The sequence below is a fragment of the Aptenodytes patagonicus genome, chromosome 4 (assembly GCF_965638725.1).
Source record: "Aptenodytes patagonicus chromosome 4, bAptPat1.pri.cur, whole genome shotgun sequence".
Lineage (NCBI taxonomy): Eukaryota > Metazoa > Chordata > Aves > Sphenisciformes > Spheniscidae > Aptenodytes > Aptenodytes patagonicus.
The window spans coordinates 52192958-52211512 of record NC_134952.1 but is presented as its reverse complement, the minus strand read 5'-3'; the positions used below and the strand labels follow the sequence as shown (position 1 = coordinate 52211512).

At 43.1% G+C, this 18555-nt stretch overlaps 1 protein-coding gene across 11 annotated transcripts in view; it reads left to right on the top strand.

Annotated features, from left to right (window-relative positions):
• Nucleotides 1-18555, top strand: part of FAM13A (family with sequence similarity 13 member A) — a 142212-nt gene that overhangs the window by 57251 nt on the left and 66406 nt on the right. For all 11 annotated transcript variants that reach the window (XM_076336754.1, XM_076336748.1, XM_076336752.1 and 8 more), the window contains one exon: nt 3771-3940. In XM_076336754.1, coding sequence (XP_076192869.1) covers nt 3771-3940 — 170 coding nt within the window. The remainder of the gene's footprint in view (nt 1-3770; nt 3941-18555) is intronic.

Genomic DNA, 18555 nt, shown 5'->3' with positions numbered 1-18555 from the left:
AGATGCCTCTGTCCGTAGTTCTTTAATCTGCTTTGTGAGGAATTCAAATCACAGAAGTCTCTGTCTACCCACAGGCATGTCTTCATCTCAGTGGCACCCCAGTGAAGTGCTGCTGTTACGATAGTTGTGCAGGTGGCTTTTTCACAGGGTCACTGAAAACTGTAGAATGAGATAGTGAACATTGTTCCTTCCTATTGTTAATAAGGATTAAAGACATTACTTAAATGAAAAAGTTATTAACTTTTAATACATGTGAGTTCAAGGCATACTTTTCCTATGTGTCTTTTTATACTGATGCAACTGAAAGCAGTTTCGCACAGGAAGAAAGTAAATGCGAGTTTAATTCAGATACAAGTTGCCATTACTTGTAGACTATATTGCTAAAGAAACAACTACAATGCTATGATACTGTTTTCCAAAGCTATCAAAATACTAGCTTATAGGTCATCTGGAACAGAAGATGGAGAACACTTCTTAATGATTTCTAAGTGCCCTAAAATGCAATGGTAATCCTAAATTTGAATCTGATCTTTCAAACAGAATTTTCCTGCAGAGCTTGTATGTGATTGGCATGCCTTTTGTTGGCAGTGCCTGCATCCAAGTGATCTTTTACTGCCTGAAAATGAGAAAAATTGGAGACTGTACCAAAACTTTTTTTTTCCCTTTTAAAGCACCAGAATAATAAATAGGGTTTTTATGGAATTATCCGGTATAAGGAGCTTCTGTAAATCAGTGTAAAGTTCATGAACATTTTGCACAGAGGGAATCTGATACATGCTGTTTGACAGATGTTGCCTGTTTCCTAGTGCTTCTTGTTGGGTAAGGCAGATTCTACAAATGCAGTACCTGGTAGCAAAATTATTTAGCTTTGTTAATTGCGTTCTTAAAATCAGGATGCACACGGTATGGTAGGGGTGGAAAGGCTGGCTTCCTGCTGTTTTCCAGGCTTCGATGACTGCTGGCGTATGTGGTACGACATAGAAGTTACCTGTTCTGCTTACACCCACATACGCTTCTGTAAAGTACTAATAGGACAGTGTAGGAACTGTTTTAGTTTAGAGGTTTGTGCATATGTATAGTCACCATTTCTTGTTACTCTGGCTTTTCTGGTGTGCATGGCATCAGCTCTAGCAGGTGGTGGTGAAGTAGCACCAAAATGCCACGGTGAGAGATGTCCCTGTGCAGGCACGACAGACAACGGTCACCTCCAGCTGCAGAAAAGCTAAACGAGTGACTGCAAGTTTTCAGTGGGGAAGAAAGGCTTAACAGCCATTCCAGCAGAATTCAGTGAGCCGGTGCCTCCAGATCCCAGGCCCTGCTGCCTCCCATTGTGATTCCCTCCTGTAATGCTCCCAATGTGTAGCTCCCTGCTTCCCGTCCTCCCCGCAGACACGGTCTTCCCCTTTTAAATCACAGCACCACTGCCATTTTGTAGCAGCTGAGAGCCAAGGCCTGGTGTCCACATGCTGTGTGCCCAGTTCCCGTGGTGTCAGCAGTCAGTGACAGCTACAGGTGATGGGCTAACAGAGTATTGCTAGAAGCCAGCAATGCTGGCTTGGAAATGAGGCAAAGGAAGGATCCAAAGGTGGATCTCACAGAGGGCACGTGGTCCAGAGGCTGAAACTGGGAAGCTCTCTCAACGTATCTCTCTGGTTTCCCTTTGTCTCCGATATACGTATTATTTTTCAGTTTATTCTCTTCAGAGCTCAGTAAGAAGCAGCTTTCTGTCCCATGAAACTTTACAACACACACAAAGTATTAGAAAACAACTGTGAGCGAAACAAAGCATTATGAAACAGAGGTAAAACCAAGAATTTTACAAAAAATCTTAGGGTAAGCCAGGTATGAAAAGGGTTCAGGAGTGATCCAGAAAGTCTGACTTACTGTCCAGCAGATTTGTAGAAACTATAGCAGGCAGCAGAATTAATAAACAAATGGATAATTAGAGTCATTAGGAGGCACCAGAATTACTTCCTTAGAGAAAAAATTGTCACAGAGCAGACAGTGAGCATGTGGATAGGTATAGTCAATGTAGTGCACTTGAATTTTCAAAAGGTTTTGATAGCATTATCAAAGGTTTTTAAAGAAGCAAAGATGTCTTGTGACTAGAAGGAAAGACTTTTTATGGATTAATAATTAGAAAGCAATAAAAATATATGCTTGGTTTATCAGTGGAGAGAGGTTTCCTGTGAAGTCTCTCAAGGATCTTTGTTGGAATGTGTGCTATTCCACTGCTTCAATAATGGCCCAGAAAGAGACTGAATGCGCTGATAATAGAAAATTATTCAAGGTAGGAAAAACTAAAAGCTGGCTACAGGGACTTACAGAAGGCTCCTAATTTACTCTGTATTAGGTGAAAAAATGGTTAGTTGAATTTCTGTCACAAAATGCTAACTAATGTCTACAAAAAAACACAAATTATATAAATGTGTATACTGATGAGCTCCAAATTAGCTATTGTTTTCAGAAAAGAGATCTGATACTGCAGAAACATCACAAAGCTGTCAGCTCAGTAAGCAATCACGAAAGCAAATAAAAAGTTGGATTTTGATAAGAAGCCACCACTAAATCTGCCTACACATACAATGCTGCCTGCAGTTCTGGCTACATTTCGAAAAGGACTTAGTAGAAGGTGAAAAGGTGTAGGGAAAAGCGGCAAAAAGGATCAAATGCATCAGAATGACTTCTGTAAAATGAGAGACTATATAAACTGGGATTTTTCTGTCCGATTAGAGACTACTACCGGAGTAGTTTAAAGTCAAGAATGGTATGGGGAAGGTGGGTAAGGAACAATTATTTGCAAAGTCTCATAATTCAAAAACAAGGGAAAGATTATCTGTCACCATATCTAAAATAGAAGGTGGGGTTTTTTTAATTTTAATCAATGTGTAACAATGTTGTGAAACTCCCAGCCATAGGATCTTGCAAAGGCTAAAGATAGAAGTGAACACAAGAGAAAACTAGACGTAATCACAAAGGTTAGGTTCAATGTTTGCTGTTACACACAGTGAACCAAGTGCAACCTCCAAGTCAAAAAAAGCCCGAAACCACAGACTGCCAAAAGCTGGGGCAGTGCATGAGGGGCAGACCTCCGAACTTGCTCTCCTTCTCCCCTAAGCATCCTTTATCTGCTGCTGATACTGGACGCCTGTCTGACACAGCACTGTCTCTTTTTACGTTCTGTGTGCTTCTGCTGAAGGGTCAGAGCAAGAGCCCTGGCCTTCCTGTAGATGGGCTCAGTGATGCTTGGAAACTTTGTCTTGCATTTAGGGAGCCCAGCTTCCAACTTTGTGTCCTGGCTGCCTCGGCAAAGAACACCAATCCAGAACGTTCACGGCCTGAGAAATTTCCTTCCAGGGCACATGCTGACATCAATTGCCATTAAAAAGGGTGGGAGGGGGGTTGAGAAGAGGTGTGTAATTGCTTTTACCATCAGTTTCTCCAGTTGTGTCAAGAAGCAAATTCAATGGGAAGTTTTTTAGTCTGTCTTCTGTGATACAGAAAATAACTTTATTTTACTTACCTTCCTTTTTTTAATTTCACTCTTGCCCCTGTTCTTTCAATAGACACACCTTTATTTTTGTTTAAATAGTCTTTATCAAGCAGAACGTTTGATTTATATGTATTTTATATTTTTATTTTGCACCTTGTCATATTCTTTGCTGTTTGTACACTGGTATGGAATGTCTTTCTGGTACAGATTATCTGAAAAGGCTGCTCTGCCCTCTCTTCCTTTCACGCTTCATTTTTCTCTCTCTTTGCTTCTGTAGATGACAAAGTCCACAATGGAAGGATCCAGCCAAACATGCCTAGTGCCACAACCAGGCCTGTCAGATGGAACACCTCAGGTCGGCCTCCGATTAACAGACAGTTCATGTTGGAAGGAGATGGATTTAACAGATGAAATCTCCTTCATTAACAGTGATGCATTTTTCTCCAGGTTAGTGCTCCTTTTTTGTCTTTGTTTCTTTCTTTGTTCTGTACCTCCAGCTCTGAGCGCTTGGAACACTTTTTTTTCCATTGATGCTTACAAAGTCAGTATGCTGGGGGGTAAGGCAAATTAATGTGCATATCCCTGTGGAAGCCACACATTCCAACAGGTTCCTTACAAAGCCAGCTGTGTGCTTTAGTTTGCCTTTCCAATATAAATTTTCAAGCATATGAAGGTGGCCTGCTTGGTGAAGGAGTGCAGATGGACAGGACTGATCTAAGATCGGGCACTAGAAATTACACCGAGCACAACATGCAACCAAAATGTAAGGTTTCTCCTCTGAGTAATTAAGCATATTTGATCTGCCCAGTTTAAGTCTTAACAGATGGCTGACTTTATTCCCATTCTCAATCCAAAAAGGAAGGGGCTTTTGAGGGGTTTTATCTTTCTGGCAGGAATGATGATAGTACTAGCGTTGTTCAGACAAGACAAAGAATAAAAGAGTATCTATAGAGTATCTATAAGAGTCTATCTGTCTAGAGCAGCTATAAGAGTATCTGTCTAAAAGAGTATCTTGAGTTTTGATTGCTGGCACTTTGTCAATGAGGTGAACAGGTAATGGGCAATTCGGTTTCTTGTAAAGTCCTTCCCTGAACATCAGACTGAACCAGTATCTTTTCATTGTTCTCAGGATATTGAATTGAGTCTGTCATTCCCTTTCTTCTTGTGTCTAGTGCAGCACATGAAGGATTCAGGTTACTGTGGGAAATTTCTGTATGCTACTGAAATACGGGGTTGGCCTAATGTGGGAAATAGTGCTATTTACATGTCATGAAACACGACACCGCAGTGTCTCTGCATACCAACGCAGAACACAAAGCAGAGGCAGTGCTGCCAGACACGTAACCGAGTGACTTCACTGTGTAAGCAGGAGACTGGTGCTATTCTCAGCACTAGTGCAGACAGACAGACAGCACTCAGCTTATGAGACGAGTTAGCAAATTATGCACTAGCAACAGATTTTGATTCATAATAACGGTGGGACGAGTTAGGAAATTATGCACTAACACCAGATTTTGAATCATAATGATGGTGGTGAAGCGTAGATGTCAAATCCGGTTTCTAGCCCTTGCAGGCACACATGCTCTTTAACTTCGAGCTGTGTCAGCTGTGCGGTTTACTGTCCCCAAGCCTGCGCCCAGAAGACATCAGGTTTGTTTACACGTCTTCATTAATCCAGCTCCTTCTGACTGAGATGAGTTAGGAAGCAATTACCGAAGCAGGTCAGCTGGCAAAACTGAGAAGGCAATACAGCTAGACGGGGCCAAGCAGGTGGGGCTGGGTGAGAAGTTACGGCCTCTTGCACTGGTATGCTGGAGCTTGGCAGAGAGCGTGCCCCTGGCTGTACTCCACTACATGTTGCGACGTATAAAGGGAAATCAAGTGCTCGAGAGTTGAAACAAAGGACTGCTGAGTCTTGTGTCTGGGAAGGTATGTGTGACTGACATACTTCATGAGGTGCCCCAAAAAATTGTGATTCTTTTAGGAGAACATTCCCCAAAAGATGTAATTATTTGATGTAGGAATTCATACTTTCCCATCAATGTGTAATTCCTTAGAAGAGTACTGTTGAAATATGGGACAGTTGGGCCAATACTGGCACAGGACATTAAGCACCAAATGAGGTGTGTTTGTAATTAAGCAGAAGCCTCCATGCTCAGGCCTTGAGATGAAAGATGTCTGTATCTCTAATTTTATCTGGGAAATTAATAAGCTGTAGAAATTAATTCTCTTGTAATCCCATTTTGTTCAAGAATGCCCTAGTTTTCTGTCCTGTATCACACTTCTGTACGTATTTACCTAATTGGGTTGAGTATCTGCACTGCTGTTAGCTTCCAGTACTTTTCTGTCAGTGATCTACTGCTGCTGCTGAAGGAGGAGCAGGTAGCGCTTGCTGTTTTCTACCCAGCTCCAGGATGGCAGGTTGTTGGGCAGGATGGGATGGAGAGCAGGCCCTGGACCACCCCTAAGAGGAAGAGGGGAGAGAGGTCTCTAGCAGACCTAACGCACCTGGGGGACAGCTATCTGTGCAACAGTCAAAAACCCCTATTCCCTGGCATTAATGTAGTATCTGATATATCAGGAGTGGTTTTAAACATGCTTTTGGCAGTCTTGTGTCACTCTTGTGTAATCTAAGCCTACAGTGAGGTATTACCTGGTATTATCTCAGTGCAAGGCTACGTTAGGAGTTTTCACCTTTTTCAGCAGAAAGACTGTGGCATCTGACCTAGACTATAAAGTGCTTTGCAAACACGATGCTATTCTTGTTGGGTGGTTTTGTGTCACAAGGTACTAACAGTTCTTAAATAAATGGTATCATTAATTACATGCAATTATCAGATACATTTTAGTGAAATGACTGTATCTGCTCAGCTATCATATGATCTTTGTTAGAAAAGAATAAAGGTTGTTCTTGGCAATGATAATTATTTTCTGTTTCATGAAAACTCCTGTGGTTTGTTCCCTTTCCATGCTCAGATACCATAATATGGGTGGATTAGAAGAGGATGAAGGGCTACACAGAACGGTAGCTGCAGAACTCCACCTTTAGCAGGCTCACAAGTGTAACAGTGAAGAAATAACGACACACACTACACCTGTAAGCCCCCCCCAGCAAGCACTGTAATCTTCGATAAATTTTCAATCAGTTTCATTTGACTTTAGAGCAGAGGTCTTCAGGGAGAAAATGAGAGACTTCTGGTTGATTAATAATTTTTGATACTATTTAAAACACCTCTCAGTATGTGTCTTTATACAGTTGACTTAAAACAAAGATCCGCGTATTAAGTAGCAGCTACAGTTTTGACTGTGTCTTCTAGAATGGCTTACCGTTTTTTTAAATATTGAAAGACATGTTATGCCTTCTTACAGGTATGATATTCCTCATCACAGGAATTTTTTGAAGGTCCTACTGTCATTTGAAATATGTGAAATATCAGTTGCAGTCAAAACATATTGCAGAACATAAAATCTGTATCACCTTCTGTTCACAACTGTTATCTTAAGAAAATGGTACTTGTAAAGTTGAGATGTTCTTTTTTCTGACCAAAATAGGTGGATTAACTACAGGTACCCATAATCCTCAGTAGCACATAATGCATGTGTTCTTTTGAAGAAAATTGCCTCATTATAGCTGTGTGCCAAGGGCAAACTGCTAATTATGCAGTAGCAGAAAAACATATACCTGTAATGCAGTCTTTGAGTAAATCCCAAAACAGTGGAGAAAGAAAGAAAGGAAGGGGCAGGAGAGGAGAGACTGGTCCTCTGAAAGAATGATGAAAGTCTGCAGGCAATATGTAGCCTGTTACATATTTCTGTGAGGCTTATCTCATTTTTGCAAGAGCTCCCGTGAAGAGCTGCAGAGTAGGGCAGCCAAACGTCCGGACCCTGGGAACCACACACACACTTTATCTTTACCTGGTTGAAAGCCACAAGACCCATACTGCAGACCTCAGGAGCTGGGGGAGGCAGCAGCTTTGGGACTAGGGTGTAGGCAGGAGGGAATGGGGCTCCCTGGGGCCTTACCAGACCCTCAGTGAGAGGGGGCTAGGGTGGGCTTGCAGCTCTGTGAAGCTCAGAGTCCCTGTTTGGGTCCCTCTTTCTTTCTACTGTCTAGAAGGAAAAAGTCTGCTCAAAGCTCTGGTTCAGAAAGGGCATACATAACTGCAGTAGGAACTGGAGTGATTCTGGATGTGCCTAGAGGTGCTAAAACTCAAGTGCTTCAAATAACAGATTCGAATGGATTTTACTTCAGGGGCAGGATATATTAAGATTTAAGTGGATACAAAGGTAGGAGGGCCTCTTGCAAGCACCGCTCTTAGCCTTTCATGCTAAACTTCATATACAAGCAAAGAAACTTCATATACAAGCCTTCAGGCAGGAGGGAAAATGCTCCCTGCAGTCAAAATATGAGGCAGGGGATTGTTGATGGTGAGCAGAAATGTCTTTCCTGATGCTGGCTCAGAGGTGCATGCTGTCTGCAGACTTTTCTTGTCACGACCCTGGATCTTTTGCCTGGGAAAGAGTGCTGAAATAGGCTTTGCTGTTGTATATGGCTGTTCTAGCACTTGCTGGAGCTCCATCTCTTTGCAGTCCTGGTATTGTTCTGAAGGAGGATCCCTCAGTGGGAGGCGACCCTGCTGTTTGCAGTGTTGTTAGGCTCTGTGCATGTTCCCTAGGTGGAAATATTGATCAAAGGAGTGCGACGGGGTACCCTTCCTTGCTAGTAGTGGTCAGGTGCTGGGGAATGCGTGCGTGTATGGCAGCCAAACTTTGTGAAAAACATTGTGCAGTTCCTGAGAGCCAAAGGTTAGAGCAACCACGGCAGTCGTTCAGTAAGCAAGCCGCCTTCTCCAGTACTTTCTAGACATGTCTTTGTGTGCCAAAGATAATAAATTCCTGTTTGTGGCTGCAGTCACAGCTGCAATGAGATTTGCCAGTACAGATACCCCGTGCTGGCTTTCTAACATGTGCTTGTTCTCGAAGAGAAGGTTTGTTTATATCAACCTTTTGTTCACAAAGATCCTTACATCTGGCCTATGTCCTGCAAATAAAGGGATCATGTGCTGTAGTAGCCTCCCTAAAATAAGGGGTGGGTTAATGTACCCTGCTGCACCCTCTTAATGACACTGTATGTTCTCGCTGTTAATTGTTGAGGTATGAAAACACATGTATTTGTACACTGAGAAGTTTGTGCTTACTATAAACACTTTCCCTATTTGTTGGCTTTCCTTTTAGCAGCTGCGGTTTAAAACTAAGGCAAGCCAAAACTTACCATTATTCTCTGGCATGTGATAAGAACTTGGGTGCCAGAACAAATCAAACAGGGGGGCTGGTGGTGTTTGCTTAGCTGACTATTTTTGTTTAGGTTTGGGGGTTTTTTGTTTTTGAAGTCTGTCATGCCGGTACATTCAGTCCCTATCCAAAGTAATAATTTGCCTTATCACTCAGGAGCCTTGCTGCCAGGTTTACATAAGGGATTGCAGCCAGGCAGCCGGCAGGGCTGCCCTCCGACAGCCATGGATTCTTCGAGAAAAGTGCTCAGGAAAGGAGCAAAGGTCCTTTGGGGACCGGTGGGGAGGTGGTGAGGGCAGTTGCCTTCCGCATCGTTCGGCAGCAGCCTCTGGTGGGCCCTGCTCTGAGCCCTCAGAGAGGACTTTTTAAGGTATTGTTGCTGTTTGTCACTGTCTGTCTTTAGGTTGTGTTGAGTTAGTTTTTCCAAGCTGACTCATTTAACTTTGAGAGTACATTTGTCTCCACCCTCCTATGCAATCAATTCCCTTCTTTCTTGCATTGTGAGATGCTGGCAGTAGGAACTGCCTTACATAATGAGTTGTTAAGAACAGTATTCAGTTTTCTAAAAACACAGCCACAAAGACATGTGATTTATGTGTCTCTCCAAGGTAGGTGACTGTGAATGGCAAGTCAGGGTGCGCTCTCAGCTCTTCCTGGGTTCTTCTCCCCTGTCTATAGCCAAGAAACATGTAATTATGTAGATTCTTTTTTCCATGCAAGTCACCTGGGTGGATTTCAGTTTACTTTTCCAAGCATTTGCCCTCTGTCTTCCACCCTGCACAGGTTACTCCTTTAGATTAGACTTTGTCCAGTACACTATTCTAACCTTCCTATTTACCTCTAGCCATCTTATCTTTGCCTCCCTATGCAAGATTTACCTGGTGACAAATTGTGGCTTGTGGAGTGGAGAACATTTTGAATCTGATGCCCTGACCTGTGCCACAGAAGTGGAGGTTCATCTTGGAAGCAACAAGAATCATAAATGAAACAAAGATCTGATGACTGTTAGATGTAGAAAGCAGCACTTCAATGCCATAATGTGCATATGGAAACAAAAGTTCTTCTTTCAGACCCTGAGCCAAGTATATTAGCTTTTCCTGTTTCCTGGGACAGCATCCAGCAGCCTTAGAAACCAGAAAGGGACTACAGTAAGTTCACAGCAATTGAGTAACAAAGCTGAAAAAAACTGACTCCCTTTCTGTATCTCAGGCGTTGCCCTCTCAGCTAGAAGGATTCTGTATTTTGTCATCTTGTTCATTTTTTTTGTATCTGCTTTTGCTGTGAGGAGAAAGTCCCTTCATCTCATGAGGCTGGTGGCTTTCTGATACCAGCTGGGTCAGATAATAGTTTTTGCTGTAGGAAATAAGGTGCAAACATCTGTGACAATTTTGAATTAATTTTCAAACAAAAGGATTGGTGACCTCTTACAGGAGAACACGCAGTGGATAATAAGGAATTTAAGCCAAACTTGGAAATCTTCGTGCTTTTAATATTTGTGTTTACAAAAACCAAGGCACCCATCGCTAACCTGTCTTACTAGCAACTAGGGAAGAGTCAGAGCCTCTGCACTGTGACTTGAGTTATTTTTACTGCAGTAAGTGAGTAGTTCCCTCTCCTGTAGCTTCCTTAGCCTGTCTCCTGAAGTGCCTGGTGCATTGTTCAGCTGAGGAGGTTCAGCATAGCGTGCCTTGTTTCCAGTAGCTTTGCAGAGCAAGCAGTTTTCTACCGCCTGAAGCTGTGAGGTACTCCTTCCTGTGCGGCTTCCCAGAGGGAACCTGGGCCCGCGTCCTGCAGGCAGTCCGCAGGAAGATCAGCAGGCAGAGGTCACCGAGTTCTCAGCCGGGCTTGCTTGCTGCTGCAATTTCCCGGTTCAGCTGAAAGAACTGTGCATTTGGACGTTGTGTTCGGCATGTTGCAGTGTAGGCTGATGGAGTTCAGCTGTGACTTCCCATGACACACATGTATATTGTTAATCAAAGTGGTCAGCTGGCTGTCTAATACGGAAAGGTTGGGGGTGGCAGGGCAGGGTTGTCACTCACTGCTCTTGTCACTTTGCTTGCATCTGTTTGTCTCTGAGCTGTTTCAGTGTTGTAAAATCCTCCTCTTTCATGGTCAATGGCCATGAGAGATTTCCTCTCGTTTTATCTGTTGTGAGGAATGTGATCCCAAGCTGCTGACTGCTTATCTACAAGTTGCACTTTCTCACATTGGCTCAATGCCTTCCTCCTGGCCTGAAAGGGTTGCAGTTAGGAAGTGTGAAGATAGTTCCCTTTCTGTACCAAAGCTTTCCTTTTCATTCTGCACCTGCTGCAAGAAGTGTATTTGCACTAGGGGTGACTGCAAAGAGAGGCCACTAGGTAATTGCAAAGAAATTACCAAAGGCCAGTTGGACGTTAATGACTTCCAGTCATTAAGGCTTGGACAGGACTCCTGGAAACGAGATTCCACCACCAATTCCTCAGGCCCTTTCACATTCTCCAAGCTCTCTGCATTCAGAAAGTTTGTGTCATATAGGGAGGGATTAATATCTAATAAAATAACATTTTTATTGTCCTGCATTATGGTTAGGAACCACCTGACCACCATGAAACGATTAGTCTCTTGGGAGCACTGCTAACAGTGCATTATGTTTTATAGAATTTATAGATGTTTCCTTCAAAAAAAACCACGCTGACACTCCAGAAAGTGTCAAATTGCAAAAAAAATCAAGTGACTACCATTCTGAGAGGGCTACTGAGCATCACAGAAAATAAGATTTATGCCCCTTGAGTAGAAAAACTTGGATTTTTCCCAGGACTGTGAAGGTGGGTTGGGAATTTGCAAGCTTACAGACCTTTCTCTTGTTCTGAATGTTCCTGATTACTAAACATAGGCTTATGCTGAACTTTTGTTTCCCTTCAGTATCCCCTTGTGCCAGTCCTAACATTGCTCAGACTGGCCTGCAGCAGGATAGGAGCATGTTTGCACAGCCTGGACACGTACAGAGTGGTTAGGCTCAAAGCTGATGTTGCAAATGAGGGGCACAGCAGTGAGCTGCGCTGATTGAGCCCAGCATCGTTGTATCTGGCTGCGCATAAACAATAATTTGTGTTTCTTGATGTACGCACAGCTGGCTGCAGGAAAAAGCCCTGGGACTGGCCTGAGAGGGCTGTGCTCCGGTCAAATACAGTCAGGTTTTAATAGATCTGGTCAGAGTTGTCTTTTAGCCAGGATCTCCCTTGCTTCCGTGGCAGATGCATCTTCCAGCTCTAGGCAGAGAGATGGAATTATTCTCACCCAGCTCGCTCTTCTCTTAGTGCCTCCCAGCCAGAGTCGGTCTCTCCCGCCAAGTCATGTTTTCCCACCACCTCTCCCGGGAGCCGGGCCGGCCGCTGGGGCATTTGTGCAAAGGAAGGACTCCTTTCAGTCACGTCATTAGCTGAAGAAGAGGAGCTATTTCTAGAGGGTTTTTCTGGAGGATAACTGCCAGACTGCATCCCTTGCCAATACAGACAGCAGTTTATCTTTCAGTGGAGTAAAAAGCTGCGTGCACCAAACGTGAATGGTGTGGCCTGCTCCTCCACTTTGCTCAGCCCCTTCTGATATGGTTGTTATTTTCGTAAGGCTAAGGGTGAACTACAAGCATTTCACTTTAAGATGCTTTAGAAAGCAGGAAACATGGTGGGTGCAGAGGCATGGAGTTCAAAGGATAGTAATTTTGTAGAGGATTGGAAGGATGTTTTTGGAAGGTGGGAAAGTGTGAAACCAGTGACATTTTTGGTAGGGAATGTAAATAATGCAGGGAGTACCAAGGGCTCATTTAAAAATTTTTGGAATCTTTTTGCTGACAAATGAATGCTTTTTCTTCAGTGTTTTCTATGGCAAACATTTTCATTGGTCTGAAATAGCTGAATTTTTAAAGGGTCTTTGTGCAGACTGTTTTATAAAAATAACAGTTTAGAGGAGTGGGAGAAATTTCATTAGACATTAATATTTAAGAATTTCATTAGATTAGCAGAGCTTTGGAAAAAGCCTGCTTTGGAAATAACTTGTATGCGACCGGACTCCTGCTTGTTTGCTAGCTCTCCCATGCTCGGGCACTTGAACTAACTGGTGCAAATGAAGAACCTAGTGACCTGTTGCACAGCATGCTTTACCCGGTTCCCACAGCAGATTAGCTGGCACAACCATTCATTACTTGATGCTTTCCCAGAAAACCCTTTAGGAACCTACTCCCAATCCTCCCCCTTCCCTAGGAGGGAGGCCAAGAAAAAATTTCTGGGCTATCCCATGGGGCGAGAGTCCTTTGGAACAAGTTAAAGCGGCTGACAGGCGGGTGTGGCAGTGGTTGCAAAGGACACTGCTGCCTAATGAAGAGCAGCCACAGCAGCTAATCCAGGTCTCCTGGGAGCTTGGGGTGTCCCTCTCAATGGGAAATGTGCTTGCATGTTATCTGTTGGCTGAGATCAGGAATTCTGAGAACATGAAGCTCTGAGAAGTTTTCAGCTTGATGTTTACCTTTCTCCTGTCCCAGCAAGTTTAAGGAACAATACTGGAATATGTTTCCTCCTTAATAGATTTTAACTAGCTTCGTTTAAAAGGTAATTTGGTTTCCAAGTTGCAGGAAGGAACAGAAGAGCTACAGTGCAAAAAACCAGTATATTCCCCATGGATATGCCAACAAAACTTGTATTTCTATGCCAGTGCAAAAAATAAAAGGGGTAAAATGAAGTCAACTGAGAGCAACCCGCTTCTCTTCTGGACAAGAGGAGTATTAGTTAAGAAAATGAGTAACAGAATTCTGCAAATTACATCTGGGCAGTTTGTCTAAGGCTTGGCGTTCCTGGACAGAGGCAACTGTAAGTTGTAAGAACGTTAAAAATTCACCATCGTCTTTGATGAATTGTGTCAGTAGTTAGTTATCATCACCATTTAAAAACGTCTCATTTCTAGTCATAATTTGTCTATCTTTGACTCCCAGCCATTGGATCTTGTTCAGCTTGTGAGTACTAGGTCAAATGTTAACGTTTCCTGCATGCATAGGCTGTTTTCTTTGAAAAGCACTAAACGTATGGGGTTTAGTTCTTGCGTTCCCTTCATGGGTTGTCTGAGCACTCTTCAGTTTTTCACAACTTGCTTGAGAATGGGAATTCCTGAACTGATCAGTGTCTTCTGTAGCAACCAGCCCAGTAGGAAATACAGACATAATACACCTTTTCCACACAATATCTATGTTGATGCCTCCGAGGATGACGTTAATTCCTTTAACTGCCCAGTCACTCAGAGCCTGTATAGAAGTGCTGATCTGGCGTGACGTTGTATCCCCCAGTAGGACCCATCATCTTGCACATAGTTCCCAGATTTGACTCTTACATGGCTGTAAAGAAATTTCTAATGCTTGCTCGCACACAACATACATACAAAAAGAACCACCAGTATTATTTGACATTTCCTTTCAGATCATTGATAAAAGCATTAAGTGATACAGGGCTGAGTAGCAGCCTTGGAAAGTCACTGTTAGTCCTTACCCCCTTTCTGAGGATTCCCCTTTTACTAAATTACGTTTCTGACATATTAGTTGCTCTTTCTTCCCATTTGTGCTCTTTTGGACAGGGCCTATTTAATCGTCTGTCTGCTTTGTTTGGACATGAAGGGCTACAGTTTCCAAATATGGTTTCTATTTACATGTGACTTGCTTATTTCATGTGTGCACATAAATCTTCTGGCCTGGGGGAGATTTTCCACGGTGTTTGTCACTTGTAATTGCAGATGTTTATGTGCACAGATACTCTAAAGAGAAAAATGCATGTATGTGTACATAAATAATGACATTTTAAATTTTGTATTGGTGGTATTTTGAAAAGTACATCCTTTACTTTTCAGTCTGATGATATCTTTGCTTTGCATTTCATGTTTCTGCCAGGGGGAAATTATTGCGTAATTTAGTAAACACTGTGGGAATACATTGATGGTATTGAGCAAAACTCCAGCATCTTAAAAACCCTCAGATTTTATCAGACCAGGCAAGATCTTTTCTTTTTTTTTTTAAAAAAATAGTATCTAATTTGCGTATGACAGTGCAGTGAGGCAAGGGATAACTGCTTTTCAGGAGGCAGACACAGCCACATCCTCATAAAATCCATTATCTAGATCACTTACATCTTGTATTCTCTGGTGCTGTTCACAGATCCTCTTCTCTTGTTGCTTTATACGCTGAGAAAATTACTTGGTGTGCAGCTAAGTATGAAAAGGAAAGAAAGAGGAGAAAGCACTTCTGTAATGATGATTGACAGGAGACTTCCTTTCCAAACCTGTGTTCATTCTTTAATCGTCAATGGTGGTGGAGAAAAGTGATTATTCATATTTAGTTCCAGCCAGTGTCTTTTTTCCTTTTTTGAATCTCAGGAAGAAATTTGCAAATCAAATAGTTTGAACCCAGGTGTTGCCTTGGCGTAGGTGCTGAAGTGTGGTGATATGTGTTGGTATTTTAGAGGGCTTTATAATTTTTATTGTTAGTTGCCGTCTATTTTCCTGAAGTATTCACGATACACTAAGTCATATACATATGTATTCACGGTACGTACAGTCAGTGGAGAGGATGCTGTGCCTGTCCTGAGAGAGGGGTTTTTTCCCCATCCTCTGTATGTATGTTTGGTGGTACCATAAATAGCCACCACGGTGCATTGTTGCTGCCGACAGATGAGTTTGGCCTTTCTGAGCAATAGGAATGCAAGAATTGTATGAAACTTGCAGAGAGGTTTTGTTTTCCGTGTTTAACATGGGAGAACAAATTCAACAAGTACAAACAAATCCAAAACAAAATGTTGTATAATCCCAGGTTTTATACATGATAAGCCAGCTTGAATTATGCAAGTTAAAAGGGTGTAAGAGGGCAGGGGGAGGGTAGGGAATTCCTGCCTCTGTCAAGTAGCAAGTTGGCTTTAATGTAAACATCTGTGAGAAGGAAGTGGAATTGTTTGGAGATAAGACTGCAGTTTTCTGGCAGCTTTTGTCTGCCTACTTCGTGCCGCAAATACATCACTTGCGGTCCGTACCCATGAACAGAGGAGGTGAAGAATTAAGGAGTTACGTGCTCATTTAGCAGAGTGAGCAGATTCAAAGGGCTCATTGAGATGATGCGAGCTGAAGGAAGGTGGCATGCACCGTTGGGCCATTTCCCACTGTTTGAGTAGCAGGTACTGCTGCTCTTGCCAACGGTTGGCCACTGTGCCCCAAAGTACTTTTTTTAAAAATTTCATTCTCTTTGACATTTCTCCATGTTAAAATCTTTTATTGCAGTATCTGCAGCTGCTCCAGAAATAATTAAAACCTTGGGAAACCGGCAGTGCTAGCAAAAGTCCACCAGCTGCATTTTTTCATCTGTGATCTCCTTTCTTTTAATGGGTGTTGGAAGTTGCATGCCAGTGGGTGTGCAGGGAAACGTGAGCTAGGGTACCTCTTCTTAGTCCTCATGGTTTTGGCAATGTTAGAGTCAGACGAGGAAGGAGAGGAGAAGACTGATAACCCATTGAGGGGACTCCAAAAGAAGAGAACAGAAACAGAAGGTGGATCTGAAGGTGCTGATGGCCCAGGGAGCCCTTGGCAACTTTAATGTTCTCCCAAGGCATCTGGTTGATTTTAGCACGATGCCATGAACTAACCTTCACTGATGCTAATTCATAAATTAATCTTTCTCGTTATTACAGCATCTCTTTTTGTTAGTGAATTCTTTGTCGAGAATCTTAGTACTTTTAAAACTCATTTATATGGGCAAGTCCCATGGAAGTTATGACAAAATAGCTAGGGTATAAATTCAGAGTACAGCAGCTATTTGGGTTATTCTACTTCTGTTTATTCAGCAGGCTGCTCTGGAGAAACCTGACTCCTTCGCCATGTAGATGGGTCCTTAGTTAAATGTAGAAATTTTTTTTTTTTTATTGGCATCCTGATGGTAGCACTCAGTTTATAGAAGTGTAATAAACTAAGAATAATTGTGTGTGTATAAAAAAAGACTGGACAGGAAGAGGCAATTTGATTTATTGTCAAATTGTGAAACACACAAAGTGCTTTTGTTTTATACTGAAGCAGTTTTATGTATCAGAGTAAAATCTTTCTCATGGTTTTAGTTGCTTAAGAGCACATATGGTGCATTTAATTTAACAGGAAGTCATCAAGATACTCATTTAATTGCCACAGATAAGAGCAGCCCAGATCCGTGATGGCAGAGTGCTTTATCAGCATTGCTGACTTTCCTAAAAAGGGGCCCTGTGCTGTGCCTGGCATGACTGTGGTGCAGCAGAACGGGCTTGTGCTGAGGCAATGGGCAGAAGCATTACTAGTGCACTTCTTCCAGTCAGCCTGCTGACAGGAGCAAATATTAAACAGTCAGCATACTGAAGCGGAGCCACTTCTCGATTGACCTCTGCGTCTCTACTCCATGCCACCGCTTTCTGAGGCTGCAGCTGCCTGCTGCTCTTGTTTTTAAGATAGAAAACGCCCCTGCCTCCTGCTGAGAAAGGTCAGGATCTGTTAGGCATCCCTGTGAAATGTCTGATATCATTCTGCTAACCTGTGAGTGGCTGCTGCTTCTCCAGAAAGCTGTGGTGGCTCATGCCTAATTCACAGGACCTACATCTGTATAGAAGTCTTAAACATACAGGTACTAAGCTCTTGCCACAGCTTTCTCCCAAACCAGTGCCAGTCCCCGCTGGGGTTGAAGGTGACAGTGCTTTTAATATTGACTTGAATTTTTGAAGATTGGCATGTCTGGCTGTGCCAGAATTAGCCAGTAGGCTTTTACCACCTAAAATGTTGAAAGGATCCATTCTCTTATGCCCCTTTATCAGTTTGAGATTGTCCCCTTCGCCGTCGCATAAAGTGTGGTGTGGTAACGTCGTTCACAGGTAGGGCAGCAGCAGAAGTGTTTCTGTCCAATGTCGGGGGAAGTTGAAGGTGATTCCTTAGGCGTTCTGGGCAGAGGAGGTGCAAAGGTAAAAAAATAAAACTTTGGGTATGCTCCTTCAGCAGCCATTAAACATTTCAGTGCAAGACCTTCTTAAGGATTTTGTACTGTTCATTTTCCAAGGCTGCTATGTCCTGGAAAGTGGCACACCCATTGTGTGGGGTTCTTTTGTTACCGCTCTTCCCAGCCCTGAATTTCCACCAAATAAAATGGTGTGATTCGTTGTTTCAGAGCAGTATTTGGTCAGCAACCACAGATGTAGGAGCAGGAGTGCTTGAGGGTAGCCCACTGGGAACGTCAGTAAAAATAAGTGTTGCAGAAGCCGAACTTCTCTCTTCATTTCAAATGTTAAGGGAAGAGTTCTCATATGTTCCTCTTCACTATGTGTCCGAATCGGCTGGCCAACTACTGCACAAACCCTCTGAACCCCTGTAGCATCTGCTGCAATGCAAAGGGATGGTAAGTTCAAATGCTCGGTTGTGTCAGCCCCTGTGGACACCTACACATAGTGAAGGCGTGTGTGCAGCAGCGCGGCTCGGTGCAGCTTGCAGAGGGGGAGTAGCCCGGCGATGGTATCGTAGAGCTTCAGGTGGGCCAGGTGCATGCCGAGTGCCCTGCCCGTGGGCATCCCGCCCAGCCCGGAGAGGACCCAGCGCCGCCGCGGCCGTGGGGAGGAAGGTTGGGGGTGACTACATTGCACCCTGGGTGACATTTAGGAAGAAGGGGGGGGCGTGGGTTATAGTTACTAAAAGGGATACAAAAGACCTTGTGTTAGTTAACACAAGGTGTTTTTGTTAAAAGGTATCCTGCGGTAATTTGCCCTCAGCTT